This window comes from Delphinus delphis, chromosome 5, assembly GCF_949987515.2.
Source record: "Delphinus delphis chromosome 5, mDelDel1.2, whole genome shotgun sequence".
Taxonomy (NCBI): Eukaryota; Metazoa; Chordata; class Mammalia; order Artiodactyla; family Delphinidae; genus Delphinus; species Delphinus delphis.
The window spans coordinates 103170262-103192980 of record NC_082687.1 but is presented as its reverse complement, the minus strand read 5'-3'; the positions used below and the strand labels follow the sequence as shown (position 1 = coordinate 103192980).

Here is a 22719-nt window from a genome sequence, read left to right as displayed (position 1 = left end):
CAGGCAGCACTTGCCACCGCAAGGAGTCTGGTTGGGCGATCTGTGAGCGGAGCCGGGGAGGAAGGGGTCTCTGGTCATGAAAGGAAGGAACAGAGTCCTGGGTTTATGAAGTATTTGAGCTGGAAAATCTCTCAGACAGCAATCACTGTGGCTGTGACTCCCAGCACAGAATTTGGATGGTGTATGAATTCGCTTTGATGCAATAATGCCACGTAACAAACAACCTTGTAATTCCGTGGCTTACAATAGCAAATAGTTGTTTGTTGTTCACAGGTCTGCGGGTGGCAGAGACTTAGGAGGGCTTAGCTAGATTTATCTTCAGGCTTCTTTTTGGGTCAGGCATGCTCCTCATAGCATCTCATACTGGGACTCAGACTGAAGGAGACACCATTCCTTGGGTCTTGTGGTTTTCATGGTGGAGGATGGACTCTCAAGAAATGGAGCTGGAACCCACCTGCCTCTTAAAAGCTCGTGCTCAGACTGGTGCAGTCACATCCACTCTCATTCTGTTGGTCAAAGCAACTCGAGTAGGCACACCCACAGTCAGTGCGGCTGGGAGAGCCCTGCACCCACATTGGAACATGGCAAGTGTGGGAAGGCAGGAAGGATTGTGAAAGAAATAACACAATCTACCACCGAGGGTCTCCATCAAGATTATCCTACATGTTTGTTAATAACAAATTCCTGGCCCATAAACTAGACCTGGCAAATGAAAATCTTGACAAAAACACCTGGATTGGAGTTTTTAGCAGACAATCCCAGTGGATTTTCAGGATTAATCTAGGCTCTGGTGCCATGTTGTGAGTTGTACTTGCATGAGTGAGGGGTGTGCCTACCTGTCCTATTGAATGTTTGAGTTGCAGCGTGAGCCTTAGTGTCAGTGACTTGTAGAGTCTGAAGGACTAGTAACTTTCAGAACTCACCTTGACATCTTGCCTTACGAGAAAGCCGTTTCACCTGCACTCAATGCACGGGCAAGCACATTTCTACCAAATGCGGCTTCCCTTATCTTTTTGAGACTCGTTTTCACTATTACCCTTTGGAGAGGAAGATATTCTTCATCTTTCCAGGAGTAACTTTTCATTTAATTTCTCTGAGCCCCTTCCCACGGATAAATCAGGCAGCCTCATGAGAATCTGTGTGCGCCTGCAGCCCCGGAATGGAGCTGCCCTTTTCGTGTGAAGGCCAGACCTCTGAGATCCGTTTTTGGCACTCATTCATTCACTGACCCCAGATTCCGATGTGTGTATTAGTGAAGAATTGTAGGAGAGGGGACATGGGAGTGTCACATGCCCTCCCCACAACTTCCTGGGTGGGATAATTAAAGTATTGATAGGATGGCACTCAGAGTGAAATGTATTTGAAACCAACCACATACATTGTGAAACATAATCTATGATTGTTTTTGTTCCGTGGCAATGTAAAGATTACAGATATGCCTGTGAGCCGAGAAAGAAAAGCAGTGAGGAACTCCAAGCCTGGGTGAGGTAGGAGGGAGAGGGACAGGGTCCCAGGGTTTGGAGAAACCTCACTGTCCCAGTGCCCAGTGGTGTTTCAGGACCACGGACAGCACAACATTCCCCTTTGCTTTCCTCGTTTACAGCGTGGAACCTGGAAACTGCAGAACACTGCTGTGTATATACTATGTATTTTGCTGGACTGTTCTCCTTCTCCTTCGTTTTTTCGGCTTCATGAACTTCTCATATTTCAGAACCCAGATCAAACATCTTCTCCTTGATGATAAAGTCACTGCCTTTCTCTGTCTCTGTAATAACAGCTTTTGTTCTCTACAGTTTTTCAGAGAGCCAAGGTTGCTAAACTAGTGATTTGGGGGTAAGTTGTTGGTTTGATGAGAGTAGCACCTCTTTTTTCTTCCGAGGCTCCGCAGACCGTAATGAGTTTTCTACTCCTCTGACTTTGGATTGGAAACGACCGACTTTATTCCCACCATGCAGGAAAGGAGGGAGAACAGAATGCAGGGAGGCGTCATGCTTCGCTCAGGGACAGACAGTGATGCAAAAGATGCACTGTGATCCAGACCTCCCCTCCTGGTTGAGGCCGACTGTTGTTTATTTTGCTGTTGTGTGGGTAAGAATGTCTGAAGCTTTAAAGGTTCATTTTTGTAAGCGGCACTCAACATAGCAGTTAATGATTGTGAAGAGAGCAAAGGCGTCCATCCCGCCAACACCAGCTCTTTCCTCCCGGTTGGGCTGGAGCGGAGATTAACGGTAGGTTTGGAGAAGAAGGCCTTCCCTTCTCTGGGCTACTCCTCTGACTCCCAGGATATTTGGCAATAGAGAAGTGATGAGGTTTAGGTGGGCCCCTTGTGAGAAGGCCTTCCAGCCTCATCTGTATTAGGTAGGCTTTGCATTAAGCAGGCTTCTGTTCCCAAGCCACAGGGTTAGGCTTTCAGGGAATTCTGAAAGCAGAGAAGAGAGGTTTCTGATCTGTCAGTCTACTCTTTCCTCCTTTTTCCTTTATTTCTCCCCTCCCCATTTCCTCCCTTTCGTTCTTCCCTCTTTCCTTCATATTCCCTTCCCTTTTATCACTCCTTTATCTCACTTTCCTCTTCTATCCTCACTCCCTCTGTCATTTCAAACACTCTCTTTTTCTCCCTGCCTCTCTCCTTGCCTCCTGGCTATCACCCGCTCTCCGCCCACTCAGCAAACACTTGCTAAACACTGTGTAAGGTTTATGCCTGGTCCCTGGGGATTTGGAGATGACTCACACAGGGCTGTCCTGGCCGTGGAGGGGTGTCCAGCCCAGCAGGAGATGGGCACTTGAACAGTGACCGTGGTGTGATGAGTATTGTTGGGGAGGTGTGTGCAAGGGGCCACGGGGACATAGGGAGGCACCTCAGGTCAAGAACTACCAGAAAGATCTACCTGTGGAGAGTTTGGTATTTTGCTTTCCCACCTAACATTTTATTGTCTAGTGCTCTTATTTATCCTTAAATATTCCTGGAGAATATTTTAGTAGCTGTATGTCACCCCATTAGTGGTGTGGTTGCAAGATTGTCTGTAATTCTGGTTCACCTCTTTGTGTATAATTCTTTGACTCTGTTTGGGATATTTTCCTGAAGACAAATTCTCAGCATCAGATTTCTAGGTCAAAAGTCGTGAACAAGGGCTTCCCTGGTGGCGCAGTGGATGAGGGTCCGCCTGCCGATGCAGGGGACACGGGTTCGTGCCCCGGTCCAGGAAGATCCCACATGCCGCGGAGCGGCTGGGCCCGTGAGCCATGGCCGCTGAGCCTGTGCGTCTGGAGCCCGTGCTCCGCAGCGGGAGAGGCCACAACAGTGAGAGGCCCGCGTACCGCAAAAGAAAAAAAAAAAAGGCGTGAACAATTTTAAGACTCTTCATACATTTTGTAAACGCGGCTGACGCCTACTCTTATTGAGAAATCCCCGCTTGGAGGAAAATGTAAAGGTTATCAGTTCCTCTTGTTCCACTTCTGCCCAGTTTTTGGATGATGCTTCAGTTCAGAAACTTTTGTAGGTTTGAATTCTTCCGTGATGAAAGCCCTTTCATTAGCATCGACACCAGCCTAGCCTTGCCCCAGCTCGTGGCCTTAGAGTCCCCATGAGCCAGCACCTGCTTGCCCCTCCAGCCTGACCACCCTGAGGTCATACTTCAGCCAGGGAAACCACTTACAGACCCCCAAGCACACCAGGCTCCCCCGAACCCCATACCTTTGCCCCACCATTCCCTCTCTCTGCAGTCTCTTCTCTCCTTTGCCATGTGGCTAATTCCTACTCATTCTTCAAGCTCAGAATGGGCATGATTCCCCTGGAAGGGCTGGAGTGGAGTCCTCCTCTGCTCCCACCACCCCTCTGTCCCAGCCCTTCCCACACTGGAGTGCAAAGGTCTGGTTATGACTCAGTCTCCCCCACTGGCCTATGTCTTTTAGCTGCACATATTCTTTCCTTAAGCAAATATTGATTGTACTTCCTGCTACAGAAAATGGCACAGAATAAACAATGTGTAACTCAGCTGAGTAGTCCCCACTGGTGGGCGTGGGCAAAGTGCTTTATATATGTACCCCGTGGGGTTCTCCCACGGCCCTGTGAGGCAGGGACAGTTATCCCCAATTTATAGATGAGGAAACTGAGGCTTGGAGAGGTTAAGTCGTGTGGCTAGCAAATGGGCAAGAATCGGAAGCTGCATCTGTCTGACTCTGGGCATTTTATTGTTGTACAGCACTGATCCAAGGACGTGAGCCGTGCTGAGCATAAGTCTCTTTAGGTCACCGCTGTCATCCTGGAAGGAACGGGCGGTCTCTGGCCTACCCTTGCTGTTTGATTTCTGTTGAGTTTTTAATGAGATAGTTCATTTTCTTTCAAGGTATTTAAACGATGAATTTTGTACGGAGTTCGTCACTGTTCATATCTGTCGACTATTTGCTCCTCTTGGTAATCCTGGGAGAGGCAGGGTATTGTCTTTTTTCTTTTAAAGGTGTGACTTTTATTAAATTCTTAAAAGTTATGTATCATAAAATTCACTGTTTGGGGAGGGGATGGTTCTTTAGGCTTTCACACTCACACTTCCTGCATGAAGAAAGGGAATCCTGGAGAGCTAGGTCCTCAGGTTCTTTCTAAATTGCATCTGATTATGGGGTGTCATGGATTCTACAGGGTGAACGTGTTTAAAAACGTGACAGAAGTGTGTTTGCTGGAGCGAATGCTGGACAGGAAGTCAGGAAACCTTGGGTCTAACCTCCACGCCTGTTGGTTGTGTGAATTTGAGAGTTCAGCTCATCTCGAGCCCCATTTCCATCTGAGGTTGACTAGACCTCACATTCCACAAGAACCACTCAGCACATCCAGGCGTGGAGAGCGTCACTGTCGTAAATCACATTTCCTAAGGTGTCTTCTGAGGAGGAGTCCCTTTGTCAAATGTCTCGCAAAATGAAGGGTCTAAATTTGGAAGAGATCAAACTCAGTTCCCCTCTTGAATATTCACATTACACATCAGCAGAGTAAAGGATCTGGGAATTCCTGACATAAAAACGATCTTTGCTTCTGTTTAACCCAGAATTTTCTAAACTCACTACACCTGGGAATCTCCTTTGGGCTCAGCCTCTAACAAAACCCCTCTGGGCTAGAAAAGAACACGGTTTTGAAAGTGCCAGTTAAAAGGCAAACACAGTACTAACTGTAAGGAAGAAAAGAAAAAAGTCACATCAGCTCTTGCCTTCTGGTGGGCTTATTTTTTAGAAACATGCTGGCCCCTGAGAACAGAAAGAGCCGGGACCCCGGTGGTAGCTGCCCACAGTATCTGCTGGTAGTTGGTAGGGAGGGGGCGTGGATTTGAACATCTGATTCTGGGAAGGGCAGAGCAGGGCGGGGCTGATCTTCTGGCGTGCAGCGCATTAAATACCACCTTTCAGGACTAGCCTGAAAAGCCCTCTATTAAATGTGACAAGGCAGAAGGCTGCCTGTGGGAGGCCATGTTCCAGAAGCCAAGCACCAGCTGCCGATGAATCACAGTTTCCTGCTTTCTGGTGTCCGGGGAAACCTGCACACCAGCGTGTCTCTGCTTCTGGATATGCAGGGCCCATGCCTCTTTCCCTAGGTCCTGGCTTCAGTCTTACGGCTAAGAGGGAGGTTGTCGGCCCTGGGAGTGACTGAGCTTGAAGCCCCTTCCTCCAGAGACCCCTCTCCTCGAGAACAGGACATACTTCTCTTGCTTGGCTCGCGGCTCATAGTTCTTTGTCTTACGGCTGTGATGCCTTTTCTCTCCATCTTCACCCATTCATCCTTCAAGAATCAGTACAGGCATCCATCCATCCATCCATCCATCCATCCATCCATCCTGCCAGGCTGTGTCCAAAGTATCAGAGATGGAACAATGAAGAAAATAGATGAAATCTCTGCCCCCATGGAGCTAAGTCTCTTAAGAAACTGCAGGGGCAACTCTAGGTGGTACCATCCATCCACAGCAACGTGTCTATGATTGGCCCCCTGTGAGTTGTGCCTGACACAGCCAGTGGGGTAACACACCACAGCTCTGATGTCAGTGGGACAAGTCACATTTTTAAACAAACATGTAAATAGAGACTATGTCAGATATACTATATTAAGTACCATGTAAACATAAAGTGGGTAAGAGGTGAGGGGTCTGCAGGCAGGGCAGCGGTGTAAGGTGTTCCAAACAGGGCAGCCAAGGGGAGGGCTGTCAGGTAAGTGACACTGAGCACAGACCTGAATCAAATGAGAGAGTGAATTTTGCCTACATAGTAGGATTCCAGGTTAAATAGGGTCTGGCTGACCTGGCTTTCACTCTGGGGGAAAATATACCGTGACAAGAACCCACTGGAGGGCTCTGTGCAGCAGGCTGCGTGCTCTGTGTCTGCTCAGCAAGCCTTGCCTGACTCCTGAGTTTGGGTGAAGCCCTCCTTTTCCAGGCTTGCGCAGCATCCTCTGCCTTCCTCTCGTGGTCAATGCTTTGGGACCACCGGCACGGATCTGAGGCACATTCTGTGATAGAGGGTTCCTAAGAGTGTCCCGGCGGGATCGAGCCCCAGTTGCTCACAGTGTTAGCCAGATCAGTGCCTGCCTCCCTCACTCCGCTTCGTGGAGTAACCTCCCAGAATCACTGCTTGCCTCTAAATCCTTGTCTCAGGCTCTGCCTCCAGGGGAACCCATGCAAGACACTCCTTCTGAGGTTGGCTACCCTGAATCATTGCTGTCTGTTTCCTGTCTGTCTTCCTGACCAAAGGGTGGGGCTTAAGGGCAGAAGCTGTGTTTTATCCATCACCCCATCTCCAGCTAGGAGATAATACAAATAGTCAATATGCATGTGGCAAAAAAAATTCTCAGCCTCCAAGAAATGCAAATTAACAAATATTAATGATAACCAAGGGTGTTTTGGTGGTCTTGGGATGGCAAACTGGGGAGGTACTTTTGGAAGGCAATCTGGTCATATTTATCAAGGGCTGAACGCAAGGTTTATACTGTTTGACTCAGTTGTTACATTTCTGAGAATTTAGCCTAACAAACAGTACAAATTCAGGGAAAAGCTTTGTGCATAAAGATGTTCATTATAGCAATATGTATCATTGTGAAACATTAGAAAGAACAATGGGGGAAATTAACCATCTATTGTGCATCCACAAAATGGAATCTTTTGCAGCCACTTAAAAACTATGGTTATGGTAAAATGCAAAAAGGACACGATCCTGTTTTCTTTTTAGCTCCTAGAATTTGCTACATCCCTTGCTGCCTCTGGGACCTGGCACACCATTTCTCTGCCCAGACACCCAGCACTCACCGTACTGGCCTTCTCCCCCACCCTTTGTTTGGTTCAGCTTATCTAGAATTATTTTCTCGATCTGAGCTTGCCTTACCTGACCTTTAATAAGGTTCGCAGCCCTTTTACTTTGTGGCCACGGTGGGCACCCTATACTTCTCCCCTTTTGGAACCCCACCTGCTCCCAGGATTTGTTAAACTTCTGTCTCTCCCTCATCAGCTCCACGAGAGCTCATTCTACCCTGGCTCATCAGGGCCTGGCCCCGGGCTTGGAGCCGAGGCAGTCGGCTGGTATCTAATGGGTGCATGGGTGAGTGAATGGCTGTGTGTGCTAGAATGACAAGTATGGAAAATAGAGGGAAATGGGAGAAAAACATCAGAACGTTGGTTGGAGTTTTTCTGGGGGAGTTGCATTTATTTTTTGATCATTTCACTGTCTCTTAAAATGTCTCTAAATTGAGTTTTATTATATTCAACAGTTAGAGATCATGGACTAAAGTATTTATAGGTGAAATTATATGATATTTGGGATTTGCTTTATAATACCTCAGCGAAAACAAAGCCAAAGTGCTTGGAGGGGAAAGAGGTGAAATGAGAAGGGTGAAGTATTTAAAGAATCTGGGTGAAGGTTCACAGGGGGCTTTTTAATACCATTACTTTAGAAAAGAGTTGAAAATTTTTATGTTAAAAGTTAGAAAGAAAAAAAACATTTCCTGGCTCTTCTCTAATGACATTTACTACTTTGCTTGGCTTTTCAGAGTGACCGACTCCTCATCAAGGGTGGACGAATCATCAACGATGACCAGTCCTTCTATGCCGATGTCTACCTGGAAGATGGACTCATAAAGTGGGTTGACCAAACAGACCTTTTAAGAAGCCCGTCTCCCTAGGCTGCCTGGCCCTTAGAGGGACTGGAAGGCTGGTGTTCTGCCCCAGAATGAATGTGCCAGCTCTTGTGACTCTCAGGGATGGAGAGATGTGGGGAGGTGCAAACCATGGCTGTAGAAGGGGCTTGTGTTTGTTGAGCGCCCCGTGACCGCACCAGGCTCCCTGCCACGGCGCTCACACAGGCCACGATGCCCACAGAGGCTGTGAAGTACACACGCTGGCCCCTCTTCTGTTCTTGGGAGGGGGGGCCGTGGGGTTAAGTGGCTGCCCCACGTTGCAGAATGAGTTAGGGTCAAGGCCTCGAATCCAACCTAGCTCATCTGACTGATTCACAGCTCTTTTTTCTCCCTGCCCAGAATTTCTGGAATTGGGTGGAGGGGGCTGGGAGAGAAGGAGTCATGTTTAGCCCCCAGGCAGAGCCTTGGCATTTAAAGGGAAGACATGCCTTGGGACTGGAGCTCTCCTTTGCCTCCTCCCCATTGGCTGCCCCTTCAGCCCTGCTAGGACCTCCCAAGTGTGTTAGTCTGTCCGGGCTGCCATAACACAATACCCCAGATGGCATGGCCTACACAACAGAAATTTATTTCTCCCAGTTCTGGAGGCTGAAGGCCAGGATCAAGGTGCCAGCGGGATGGTTTCTCCTGAGGCCTCTCTCCCTGGCTTGCAGACAGCCGTCTTCTTGCTGTGTGCTCACGTGGCCTTTGCTCTTCTCTTCCTCTTATAAGGACGTCAGCCCTATTGCATTAGGACCCCCGACCTAGCAGCCTCATTTTAACTTAATTACCTGTTTATACACCTTATTTCCAAGCACAGTCACATTCGGAGGTATTGGGGCTTCAGTATGTGGATTTGGGGGACACAATTCAGTCCATTAAACACCAGACAGTGGTTTTTACGTGGTTTCCACATTTTACCATCTGCTGCTCGGCCTCTTCTTCTGGAGTCTGGGAGAGTAGAGTTAGAGACCATCTCAGGATCCAGTTTGGCAGCTGGCACTGGAAGGAAAGGCAGAGGGGGTGGGGTCTATTGGTGGGCCCATCCTGGGGCCATGTATGCGCTGATGACGACGATGATGATGGTGAGGAGGGGAGAGAAGGGGGCTGTGGACTGTCATGATCATTAAGAGACCATCTGTGCAAAGACCCTGTGAAGAGTAGGTGCTCAAGGCAGCATTGAGCCCTCCCCTGCCTCCCTCTGCCTGCCCCCACCCCTAGTCCTGGATGGATCTGACCATTTCTGGGCCAGCTCAGGCCTCACCTCCTCCAGTTCATTCCCCCCGCTGCCCAGCTCACTCTTTCCAGCCCCACTGAAAACTTGATGTTTGCAGAACTTGCCAAGCACTCTTGCCTGGGAACAACCTTGCACCCATAAATTCTCTGCCTGAAATGCCTTGCTCCTCCCCCCATTCTCGTTTCATGCCCCTGCCCCCCAACTCCTGTTTGTCCTATGGGCCCAGCTTGTGTGGCTCCTCCTCCAGGAAGCCTTCCGGAGCCCAGGCTCTTCCTCTGTACTGGCTACCGCTCCCCCTGTGCTGGCCGCCTCTCCCCCCTGGTTGTGCATTTGCCCCTGACGAGGGGTCTTGCCTTATTGCCTCCCAGCCAGGGACCTGGCACGATGCCAAGGATGGATGGGACCCTGGAGTGTTGAAGTGAGTGTAACATACAAACACTGACACATCAGATGGTGGGGACCTCGACCTCAGCCAGGGTACAGCCTGGAACCAGAAAGGAGATAAAGGCAGGGGGTGGGGTGGGGTGTGGTGAGATGCATGATAAAGTGAGGTTTCTAAGTCACCACTGCTTAGATAAGGCACAACCAATCGGCACCGAGTTCCCCACTTATGCGGGGCCTCTGGAGTCCTGGGGACAAAGAGACGCGGAGAACCCTGTCATGGGACCACCATTCCCTGCAGCGACACAGAGTTGGAGGTTGGAAGGCTGTGTGAACACCTGGAGACTTAGGCCACCCAGGGTATTCAGGAAATAGGCAGTTTCCGTAAATTCAATATTTGTCCGCTCCTCTTAGTGGGAGACGCCTTTTACTTTTAACCGTGTTGCTGAAAAGCTTTCTAAGCACTGGGGCTGCTTTTCCTGCCTTATTAAGCAGAGCGAGTGTCTGTGCCTGAATGTCTTGCAGGGTCTTCAGATGGTCACGTGGGGCACGGGTCCCCGCTGACTGAGAAGGAGGTGTGGAAGGGGGGAGAGCCTGAGGAACCGCTTGGCATGAGGAGGCTCGGTTATTTCCCTTCACTTTGATTAAACCCCAAGAATCCTTTCATTTTGCGGCCATTTGCCAAGTTTTACTAAAAGCTGTTCAGCCGGGTTTGTGCAGAATCCGTTATGATTCATCGAGGGCTCCATCCAATTGGCTAAGCATTGGAGAATCAGATGCTGATGGCGCAGGACTTTTTTCTGAGTGATGGTGAGGGTGACGTTGGGGTAAGGGCAGGGGTCTGCTTCTCCGGCTTCCTTCCTCTCTTCCCTTTCCTTCCGTGCACACTGCCGCTGAGAACCATTCGGGGAATCTTCCTCCTAATTCATGGGGGGCGGGGTTCCATTTAGTTTACTCCCAGTTCGGGGAGAATCTGCTGCTTCTGCAGAAGGGAAGCAGGGAGACAGCCGAGCTTGGTGGGCAGAGCCTGATACTAGACTTGGGGACAATGGGCTTGAATCCAGATCCAGCGCTGACTTGCTGCGTGGCCTTCGATAAGTCACCGCCCCGCCCCGGCTTCCGTTTTCCTCTTTTGCAGAATGTGAATACTTCCTCCGTCACAGGTTGTTGGCAGGGGATTAGAGAGCGTTTGTTAATAGGCGATGATCTGCCTGCTAAGAACGGCCCTGAGCCGTAGAGCTTTTGGCACCGCGGTGTGGCGGCTGAGTCACAGACCGGGATCGGATTGGGCTGTGCCGAGTGTCTGCGCATGCGCATTCTCATGGGGCGGAGCCCGTTCCTTTGCCAGTGCTACGCATTCTGAACATCACCCCCGTCTTCTTTAGAAGCTAGTGTGAGCGCAAGTGAGACCGTCGGTGAAGGGCTTATTAGAAGAGAATCCTATAGTTGGTGCTCAATAGCGGTTCACTGCTCTTGGTGTAAAGCTTGGGGGTGACTTCTCTGAACCCCATTCCCTTTAGCTCCTGGCACATGGCCATGAGCTTGGAGATGGACGGTGAGAAGATTGGACCAGGCAGGATTCTGTACATGACGATGGGAATTACGGAGGGAGTGGGGTGGCGATTAGAAGCAGCAGCGGCCGCAGTTGTAGTGCTGGTGGAATTGGCAGAAATGCTGACATTTCCTGGGGCTCGCCATGGCCCTGGCACTGCGCTTGGACTAGACCAGTTTCTGGTTTCAGGGTAGACAGTGTGCGATGCTCCAGTTCTGTGGAAGAGCCCCAGGTAGAGCCCCGTCACTTCTGTGCCCCGACGTGCCTGGACCAGCCGGCCCAGGAGTCCAGAAAAGCAAGGAGCTTTCGCACCTGCGAGTGGATTCTGTTTGGGGCCTGACATTGCGGTCACTGAAGGAATATTTTCCTATGTCTTCATCACTGGTATTTTTAGGTAACTTAGAAAAACCAATATTGGGGCCACATCCCAAGAGTTTAGAACAACTGGATTTCTTTTTTAAATAAAAATTGCTCGTGGTCAGATGTAGTGCTGTCAGCCGGGCACTGACCGTGGAGCTGTTGAATCTGTCCTGGTCTGGCTGAGCCTCCCTCACCCCACCCTGGTGAGGGATACGTCACCTGACTCTGGTTCCAACACATAAGACACAGTGGACACCGCAGGGGCAAGGCTTTGAAATTCCTAGGCTCTTCTTCCTCGTTTCCCAGCTTTTGGAATTTGCCCTCCTTCTAGAGGAAGTTTCCAGGCACCAAGCACGTGGGGAAACAAAAGTGTTGGTCAGCCTGCCTAGGAGAGCTCTGCCACCCGCCGTGTGATTCCCTCATGGCAGGTCTTACGGGGGCTTAAGAAGCTTTCCCGAGGCTGGTGCTCGTGACTGTTGCAAATGAGAACCCAGGTTGCCTGTCAGTATCAGTTTGCGGGCGCTGACATAACAAAGTCCACAGACTCGGAGGTTTAAACAACAGATATTTGTTTCTCACAGTTCTGAAGGCTGGATGTCTGAGGTCAGGGTGTGGGCAGGTTGGTTTCTTCTGAGGCCTCTCTCCTTGGCTTATAGACGGCCGTCTTCTCCCTGTGACCTCACATGGTCCTCTCTCTGCATGTCTGTGTCGTAATCTCCTCTTCTCATAAAGACACCAGTCAGTTTGGGTCAGGGTCCACCCTAGCAGCCTCGTTTTAACGTAATGACCCCTTTAAAGGCCTTCTCTCCAAATTCAGTCACATTGTGAAGGGCTAGGGGGTTAGGACTTCAAAATATAGACTTTGGGGCGTCACAGTTCACTTCACGGCCCTGTCTCTGAAGACTTGCAGAGCTAAGGGGACTTTTCACTGCTTTCCCCCCATCGCTCACCTCTGTGTCCCCAAAGCAGTTGCCAAAAGTGTGTGAAGTGCTCTGGAGTGTCGGGCTGTTCAGAGAACCTGATGCTGGTCTCACTGCTGTTGGATTCAGCTCTGCCACTGCCTCCCCTTGGAAGCCCTCCCAGATAACCAGGCTCGTGAAATGGCCCACCTTGTGCTCCCCACACCCTGTATGAACTGGATTGTAACCATCTGCTTTACATGCCTTTCCTCCTCGTTAGGCTGTGAGCCCCTGGAGGGCAGGGACCCTGCCTCAGTTATCTCTGTTCACCCAGTGGCCTGCGTAGGACCTGCCTCAGAAATGTTTATCTAATGGAACGGAAGCTGCACGGTTGACAGCCATTTTGTTTTTCTTTTAAGAACCAAAGTCCGTCTCTGTTGTTTGTGCCCAGGCAAATAGGAGAGAACTTAATTGTTCCCGGTGGAGTGAAGACCATTGAGGCCAATGGGCGGATGGTTATTCCCGGAGGTATCGATGTCAACACGTACCTGCAGAAGCCCTCCCAGGGGATGACGGCCGCTGATGACTTCTTCCAAGGGACCAAGGCAGCACTGGCAGGAGGGACCACGATGATCAGTGAGTCGTACCCCTGCCTTAGGGCATAGGCTGTGACAGCTCTAATGCATCCTCAGCATCTCGAGTAACACCAGGCACTTTGCTCAGGGTACCTGGTGTGCAGGTGGCTAAAGTTTTGGAACCAGTGATGTAGATGTTGTTATGACAGATGGGGCTGTAAGGGCTCAGAGAAGTGAGATAAGTTGCTGAAGGTTACGCAGCTGGGAAGTGGTTGTGTTAGACAGTGTTGCTGCCGTAATGCTATGATAATGCTGCATAACAAACAGTCCCCAAACTTCAAGCAAACACTTGTTTTTCTTATTCAAGGGTCCACAGGAATAGGAGCAGGACTGGTGTGGGTCTGCTTTAGGCTGTGGGTTGGCTTTGGGGTGGGGGTACCATGGCTCTCCCATTCTGGAACCAATGATCAACTCAACCGTGCTCTTCTCCAAGTGGAAGGCAGAAGTGCAGGCAGTGTCTGGCAGAAACTTGCTCCTCCTCTTACCACCTCATTTCTTCACCTACACACTGTGACTTCAGCCCTCTGTTCTGTTGGCCAAAGCAAATCACACGGCCAAGCGCAAAGTCCCTGAAATTGCATTCTGTCCACAGTGAACCATGGTGAGGGTGGGAAGGGAAAGAATTGTGGACAAATAACGCCATCTACCACAGTGGTCTGTCTGGGTTGCTGGACTCTTCCTCTACTGCCCTTTGCAGCCAGATTGTTGTATTTTTTTTTTAATCCAACAGAGCTTTTGTTTGGATTCCATTTTAATGAGCAATTTTGATTAAATAGGCAGCAGTGTATTTGAAATATTCTTTCAATAGTTAGACTCCACATCTAGGTGGCTTGTCCCTGAGCTGGTCCCAACCCTGCCCATCTCTCCCCATCAAAGAGTTCCTCTGGAGGTGCACGCTGACTGGAGTTGGCCACTGTGAGCAGAGCTCATGTATCAGAGTTCCCGTCCCCCTGAGCCAGGAGGGTATGGCCCAGCTCAAGCACCGTTCTGATCCCTTTTCCAAAAAGCAGCCCTGTGTCTGCTGGTTAGGAACGTGGGAGGAGCCCAGATTTGGGACTTGGATCCTAGCTGCCAGGGTTTGCACTGGTCACGGCCACTCAGCAGCTGCACCACTGGGCAGTATTAAGCCTCTGTGAGCCTCAGCTTCCTCGTCAGTAACATGGACTTTGTAATGTGCCCCCAGCCCATACATGTGGCTCCTTAACATGGTGCATGGCATGTGGTGGTAAGTGCTTTGGGAACAGGAGCTGGGATATTCTGAGAGCTGGAGATGGAAGCTCCAGGCTCAGGGGACCTGTGTGAGGTAGAGGACAGAGCCCTGGATGAAGAATCGGGATCCCTGGAGTTCCCCTTGGCTCTTTTCCCATCACCAGCTGTGAAACCCCTGGGGGACCCCTCCACCAACCCCATGGGCCTCATCTTCCCCATCTACACAAGAGTGGTTTTCAAAGTATGTTTCATGGAGCACCAAGAGCCTATGAAGTCACCGTGAGAACCACAGTTAGGAGGTGTGGGGGGTGGCAGGGAGGTTCTGAGTCCCCACCCCATTTCTTCATTTAACAGATATTTATTGAGGGTTGCTCTGCACCAGGCACTGTGCTAGGTGGTGGGGAAGAGAAGGAACAAAGCAGCCATGATGCTTATTCTCCAGGGCCTCGCAGTCCATGGGGAGTCACTAACCACCCACACAAATGACTATACGCGGATTAGTTCTACAGAAGAAAGGGGCACAGTGCTTTGAGCTGTGCTCGGGGAGGCTTCCCTGAAGAAGTGGCATTTGTGCATCGATCTGAAGGATGAGTGGGAGTTAACTGGGTGAAGAGGGTGTAGGGGAGCAGAGCTCCAGGAAGAGGGAACAGCACATGCAAAGGCCCTGTGGTGGGGGAACACATCTTGTGTTTAAGAAATTGAAAGAAGGCCTAGGAGGCAAAGGTGCGGAGATTGAGGGCTGGAATCCTGTGAGATACGGCTGGGAGGAGAGGATGGTACTGGGCCTTGATGGCCAAGGTCAGGATTTTGGTCTTTTTCATATGGGTGATGAGCGGCCATTGAGGGATGTTAAGCAAGGGAGTGATGTGATCTGTTTTAAAGAGACCTGAATAGAGTGGCCTAGGTTGAATATGACTAGACCAGTGGGAGGTGGTTGCAGTCGTTCAGCTGAGAGTTGAGGGTGGCTTGGACTAGGAGTGTGACCAGGAGGTGGCCAGATGTGGACAGCTCCGGTGACATATCAGAGGGAAATCAGCAGTGGTGATGGATCCGCAATGGAGGTTCATGAGGGAAGCGAAGGGTCAAGAGTAACCCCTTGGCTTCTAGCTTTTGGAATGGTGAGGCGGTATCCTTACCATTCTGGGGTGGGGGTGGGGGACCAGCTTTGCCAGTGGGGTCGGGGAGGGGACGATGTGGCATGAGGTTCTGGACGTTCTCACCTTGAGGAGCTCTTGAGTCATCCTAGTGGAGAGTTCAGAATGCTGTGGCTGAGAGGGGGGGATACATTTGAATGAGCAGCCACGTAGAAAGAAAGTTCTAGGGCCAAGTCATAAGGAGTTTGATCACTTAATGGTCAAGCAGAGGAGGAAGAGTCTTCAAGGAAAAAATGGCCACAGAAGTGGGACAAAAAGCCAGAAAGCCGTTGCCATGGAAGCCAGGGAGGAGCGAGTTTAAAGAAGGAGGGAATGATTCACTGATTTCTGAGAGGTCAAGTAGAGTGAGGACTGGAAGGTCGAATTAGCAAAGGCTGATGCTCTCGGTGGGTGGAGGAGTGAGCGGGAGTGGGGGGCAGAGACTGCTCTTTACAGACGTCTGGCCGTGAAGGGTGGATGTTAAAAAAAGGGTGGGAGCTAGAGGGATGTGCGAAGGCCAGTGAGGTTTAAAAGACAGTTGTCTCCCCTTTGATCTGCTTTACATTTAAGACTTTATTGGAAAAGGGGATGATGAAGTTCATATTCTTTTAGGTCCTTTTCGCCTTGGCGTTCTGTGCCCACGAAGGCAGCATGGAGTAGCGGGAAAGGGTCCAGACTCTGCAGCTGACAGGACTCTGGGAATCTTCTCCGTACTGCTTACTAGTTGTGTGACCCTGGACAAGTTTTTCACCCTCTTTGAGCCTAAGTTTCCTCATCTGTCAGATGGGGATATTTTTATTCTCTTCATAGGGTAGTTGCGAGGATTTAATGAGATAATTTATATAAAGCCCTTGTGGCGGTATCTGACACATCAGAAACATTCAATAAACAGTCATGATAACGATGGTGGTGGTGACGACGAGGAGGAGGATGAAATGACGGTAACGGTGGTGGGGACAGTGGTGGTAATGAAGACTAAAGATGGTGGTGACCATGTCACTGCTGATGGCTATGATAATGATGGTGACAGCGATGGCAGTACTGATGTTGATGATGGTGGGAATGATGATGAAAAGGATGGTGATGACGAGGATGCTCATCTTGATGATGTAAGTGGTGGTGGTGATGATGATGGTCACGGTGATGGTGGTGATGGGGGGGATAGGGAAGGTCACGACGATTGCGCTAACATTGGAGATAATGATGCTGATGACGGCAGTGAAGAGGCTACCACTGGGTTGACTTGGGTCCTCAGCATCTTGGAATGTGACACATATGTTTCTGTCCCAGTTGACCATGTTGTCCCTGAACCTGGGTCCAGCCTGCTGACCTCCTTCGAGAAATGGCATGAAGCGGCGGACACTAAATCCTGCTGCGACTACTCCCTGCACGTGGACATCACCAGCTGGCACGACGGTGTTAGGGAAGAGCTCGAGGTGCTGGTGCAGGACAAAGGTCAGTTAAAGCCCCAGAATGGGGGCACAGTTCTGGAATCCCCGTTTTGTTTGTGGGTCTGATTTGTGGAGTTAGAATCCCTTTATCTGCATCTGCTACGAGCCCAACTGTGAGCTGTGCCCTGCCCCAGAAACAGTGGAAAAATTGGACCCTCCTTAAGGAGTCTGTCTTCCTCTCCTTCAGGCCCTTTGGAGGTTCCCCCTGTTTATAGAAGAAAGCCCGATTTCCTTAGCCTGGCGCACAAGGCCCCCATTGATCTAGCCTCACTTTTCTTTCTCTGCCATAAACTCATCTAGGTGCTTATTATCCTGGACGCCATCCCCTGAAACCTGCTGCTCCACTGGGCCTTTGCTGTTGCAGTCCCCACACCCGCTACCAGGGATGCCCTTTCTTCTACTCTGCTTCCCAGCTCAACTATCCCAGTTTCCCCAATCAGAACTTCAGAACTGCTTCATCCCTTGAATATCCATAGGTTACTTGGGCCTCTTTGGGGTCCCCTTTTCCATTATTTTTGGATTACGGGACACTGGTGGTCTGTCTGGCTCTTCTGTTAAACCCTGAGCTTACGAGGGAGGGGATTATGTCTGTGCATCTCTGTATCCCACCCTCTCTCCCCTCTGTGTGAGCTCAAACCAGACATCTCTGCACAGTGTGGGTACTTTACTGTGTGCCTTACACCAAATGGAGGTGAATTGAACTGAACACCCACAGAAACACAGAGCAAGAGAACAGAATAAACCAGGCGTGAGGGGTCCCTCGGAAAGAGGCCGTTCTGAGGCTCTCTGAGGAAGCACCATCGAATGAATGAGATGCTTCAAGGAGAGATGGGGGGTGTTTTCAAGTTTTTAAATATATATACTGTGTTTTCTCGTAAAAGTATCATCGCCCAAATACAAAAAAAAGTCAGAAAATCAAGAGAAGGAAAAAGTTTTTCCCTCTGGTCTTACCCCCCAAGTTGCCACTTACCATTAATATTAAGGATTATTGCTTTCTGTTCCCCATCTATTTAGACAGTTTTCTCCATATATAGTTATACGATAGCAGTTATTTGGAATCCGTGTTTCACCTAACGTTTTATGAGTAATCATTACTCTTCATTAATTACTTTTTAATGGCTCGTAATACACAATGTAATGGTTAATTTGCGTAGCTATTTCCTTTTTATTGGGCATTTAGGTTTTCTGTTTGCTTTACTGTAAATCGTGTTTGGTGAACATCTTTGTAATGCGATCCAGAGATGGCATTACGGGGGTCAAGGTTTTAACATTTTTCAAAATCATGACACTTACCGCCAAATTGCTTTCCCCAGAAATGCACCCACTTGCATGCCCACAGCCCATGTCTCTCACTCCGTGCATGTTTGCACCATTGGGTGTTGTTGTATGAAATCCTTGCTAATTTGATGAATAAAAGTCAGTCTACCATTGAACATTGCAGTTCTTTAACTGCTAATTACCTTAAACATTTTGCTTACATTTTTCCTTTGTGTGAATGTCCGATTGTGTTCCTTGCCCATTTACCAGTTTGGGTCTCGTAAGTCTGAGCTTCTATATCCAGATGGTTTTATCCCTTCATTGAAGTTGCTGTGAATCACACTCTTGTTTTGTACAGAATCATAGTCCAGGTTGTAGAAAGATCCCAGCAGTTGTGCTGCCTGAATCTGAATCCTGCCCTCATACTTCTTGGCCTTGTGACACTGGGCAAGTCACCAAGCTGACCTCTCTGAGGCTCGCCCACTGACTCCCCATACATAGTGTCAGAGCTCTGGTACCAGGTGTGAGACTCCTGGTCTGAACTCGGTGTTAATTCTTCAGTCGCAAGAAGGAAACAACCCATATGTCCATTAAAGGATGATTGGATAAACAAAATGCGGTCCATCCTTACAGTGGAATGTCATTCAGCTTTGAAAAGGAAGGAAATTCTGACACCTGCTACGACACGGATGAACCTTGAGAACATTACATCAAGTGAAATAAGCCAGTCACAGAAAAGACATGCTGTACGACTGTGCTCATGTGAGATGCCTAGAATCGTCCAGTTCATAGAGCGACACAGAGTAGAATGGTGGTTGCCAGGGTCTGGGGGAGGGGCAACGTGGAATTAGTGTTTAATGGGGACAGAGTTTCAGTTTTGCCAAGGTGAAGCGTTCTGGAGATGGAAGCACAACAATGTGAACGTACTTAATACCCCTGCACTTGCAAATGGCTCCAATGGTAAATTTCATGTGAGGTATATTTTACCACAACTAATGAAAAGCAGCAGTTATTTCTTTGCTCACAGCTCTGTGGAAAGGCACTTTGGTTTGGGCTCAGCTGGGCGGTTCTGCCCACCGTGGCTCACTCATGCCTTGCGCCCCAGCTGGGAGGATGGGGCAGGTGCGACCGCTCTCTACACCCTCCCTTCCCCAGCAGGCTCTCGTGGGCTTCTTCCCTTGGTGGCTCCGCAAGGGTGAGTGGAGCTGCAAGCCCTCTGAGGCCCAGGCTTGGAATGTGTCCATTGACACTTCCGCTTCGTTCTGCTGGGCGGAGCCAGTCTCGAGAGCAGCCCACGCTCAAGGAGTGAGGAAATAGGTTCTACCTCTTGAGAAGGGTCACTGCAAATGTTTTGTGAAACTGTAAACTATTATCAGCCAGTTTAGTCTCTTTCTGCCTCCTACTTCTACATGAAATTATCTTATTTGTTTGTTTGTTCATTGCTTATTTCCACTAGAATGTAGACAGGGATCCTTCCTACCTCGTTCACAGCTGTATCTCTAGCTTCTAGAAAGGTGCTTGTACATAGTAAGTACTCAGTGAATATTTGATGAGTGAGAAAATAAATATTCCATGAAAAAGGACTTCTGGGGTCTCATAAGTTTTGGAAATGCTCCCTGTTTATTCTATTCTTGAATATTCTTTTATTTACTTTTTAACATCTTTATTGGAGTATAATTGCTTTACAATGGTGTGTTAGTTTCTGCTGTATCACAAAGTGAATCAGCTATACGTATACATATATCCCCATATCTCCCTCTTGCGTATCCCTCCCTCCCACCCTCCCTATTCTACCCCTCTAGGTCGTCACAAAGCACCGAGCTGATCTCCCTGTGCTATGCGGCTGCTTCCCACTAGCTATCTATTTTACATTTGGTAGTGTATATCTGTCCATGCCACTCTCTCACTTCGTCCCAGCTTACCCTTCCCCCTCCCTGTGCCCTCAAGTCCACTCTCTAGTAGGTCTAGGTCTGCATCTTTATTCCCGTCTTGCCCCTAGGTTCTTCATGACCTTTTTTTTTAGATTTCATATGTATGTGTTAGCATACGGTATTTGTTTTTCTCTTTCTGACTTACTTCACTCTGTATGACAGACTGTAGGTCCATCCACCTCACTACAAATAACTCGATTTCGTTTCTTTTTATGGCTGAGTAATATTCCATTGTATATATGTTCCACATTTTCTTTATCCATTCATCTGTCGATGGACACTTTGGTTGCTTCCATGTCCTGGATATCGTAAATAGAGCTGCAATGAACATTGTGGTACTTGACTCTTTTTGAATTATGGTTTTCTCAGAGTATATGCCCAGTAGTGGAATTGCTGGGTCGTATGGTAGTGGTACAGTACTGAGGTTTTCATCTGAATTACTTTGATTCCAAATGAGACCAAATCTTATTCTCACCTTTATTTGTTAGGCATTTAAAAAAAACTGGCTAAAAATTCTGTTTGCCTTTTTTGCTTCATTGTTTTTATTTTAAGCATTTTTAAATATAAAACAAAACATACAGAAAACCACACAAGGAAAAAATGTGGCTTTGTGAATTATGAGATTACCCTTTCCAGGTAAGAAATAGAACTTTGCCCCAAACAAAGACCCCCAACAAACGCCTCATGGCCCCCCATTGTAGCCACAACTCCTTCCTCCCCCCAAAAGTAACCACTGTCTGGTGTTTTTTAAATAAGAGGTTTTTGGGGGGTTTTTTTTGTTTGTTTTTTGTTTTGTTTTTTTGCGGTATGCAGACCTCTCATTGTTGTGGCCTCTCCTATTGCGGAGCACAGGCTCCGGACACACAGGCTCAGCGGCCATGGCTCACGGGCCTAGCCGCTCCGCGGCATGTGGGATCCTCCCGGACCGGGGCACGAACCTGTGTCCCCTGCATCGGCAGGCGGACTCTCAACCACTGTGCCACCAGGGAAGCCCTAAATAAGAGGTTTTTTTAAAAAAACCTTTGTTAAATTTGTTGCAGATATGTTCACCATGTTGGTTGTTTGCTTTTTATTTTGAATTTTTAAGAAATAACTTACAGAAAGTTTCCATTTATAACAAGTCAAATCTATCATGATTTGGAGGAAAGCTTCTAATCTGAGATAGCTTTACCCCATCCACCCACCCACAAGAACCAGTTCTAGGGCATATTTATCAATTCTGCCAATTCATTATTTCTGCTTTTATTTGTATTGTTTACTTCTAATTTCTGGTGAATTTCCATTTTCTTCTTTTAAAGATTCTTATCATAGAAGCTTACTCAGTTGATGTATGCTCCCTCTCTCCTTCAAAAAATAATGAGGCATTTAAGGCTATGAATTTACCTCTCACTGTGGATTTACCTGTTTTACCCAGTGATGGTTCTTCTGTGTCTGTGTTTATAACTGGGTTTTTGTTTTTGTATGTAAGTATACTTGATTAAATAGAGACTGATACTTTTATGTTAATCTCTGAATATTATTTTTTCTTTTAATTTTTCTTAATCTTTTGGGAAAAGAAATTTTTGTTGCCAAGGTTTTCTAGACCAGAAACGATTTTTGGCTTGTCTTCACTGTTGCTTAGTGTAAAAGAAGTCTCAATCTCATTTAGTACTTTTGCCTGAATTTCTTCTTTTTCTTATCCAAAGGATTCCTGATTCCATCCACAAACATTAATGGCACAGCACATGTTGTGGATGTGCAAGATGAAATAATACATAAGATGTGGTCCCTGTCCTCAACCACTTGAAGGCATATTAAGAAACAGTCCTCCCCCCACCTCCTCTGCTCCCCGCTGGCTGCACAATAAGTCCTGTCATTTCAACCTTTTTGCATCCTCCCGCTCAGAGCCTCAGCCCACCCGTCCCTTTTGCCTTCAGCATCCTCCAACTCTATTTCTCCGTTTCTCCCTGCTGTTCTGCACACCCATCCTCCTTCCAGAACTGTCCTTCTGAGACAAAGTCTGATCGTGTCATTCCCTTGCTTTAAAAGCACATGTTCTATGAGATAATAGTGATGGCTGTACAACATGGTGAATGCTCTAAATGCCACTGAATTGTACACTTTAAAAACGGTTATGATGGTAAATTTTGTTTTGTGTATTTTACCGTAATAAAAAAAAGTGATTTTTTTTTTTTTTTTAAGCACATGCTCCTTTTTGCTCAGCCGCAGGACACTTTCCAGTACCCGCATACCTAATGTCTTTTTATCCTCCTTGCTGTCCTTGCCATGCATACCCATCCCTCTCAGCCCAGATAATTGCCTTCCCCCGGCTCCTCCCCCTCCCCTTCTTCCTTTCCCCCCTCCTCTTCCTTCTCCTTCAGACTCAGCTGACATGTCACCTTCCCTGGAGCCCTCCTCGGACCCTCACCCGCACCCCCAGGCTGGCTTAGGTGCCCCTGCTGTGAATTCTGGTGGCACCCTTCTGTCTTGGTTGTTACCACCCTGTGCAGTGCTTATCGATTTACTGGAAAGACATGTCCTTTCCTCTTAAATGCATTTTTCTA

General features: G+C 48.4%; 1 protein-coding gene across 2 annotated transcripts in view; it reads left to right on the top strand.

The window, feature by feature from the left end:
- CRMP1 (collapsin response mediator protein 1) overlaps positions 1-22719 on the top strand; it is a 68487-nt gene that overhangs the window by 15598 nt on the left and 30170 nt on the right. For both annotated transcript variants that reach the window (XM_060011808.1, XM_060011809.1), the window contains exons 2-4: positions 8009-8097; positions 13012-13196; positions 16828-16992. In XM_060011808.1, coding sequence (XP_059867791.1) covers positions 8009-8097; positions 13012-13196; positions 16828-16992 — 439 coding nt within the window. The remainder of the gene's footprint in view (positions 1-8008; positions 8098-13011; positions 13197-16827; positions 16993-22719) is intronic.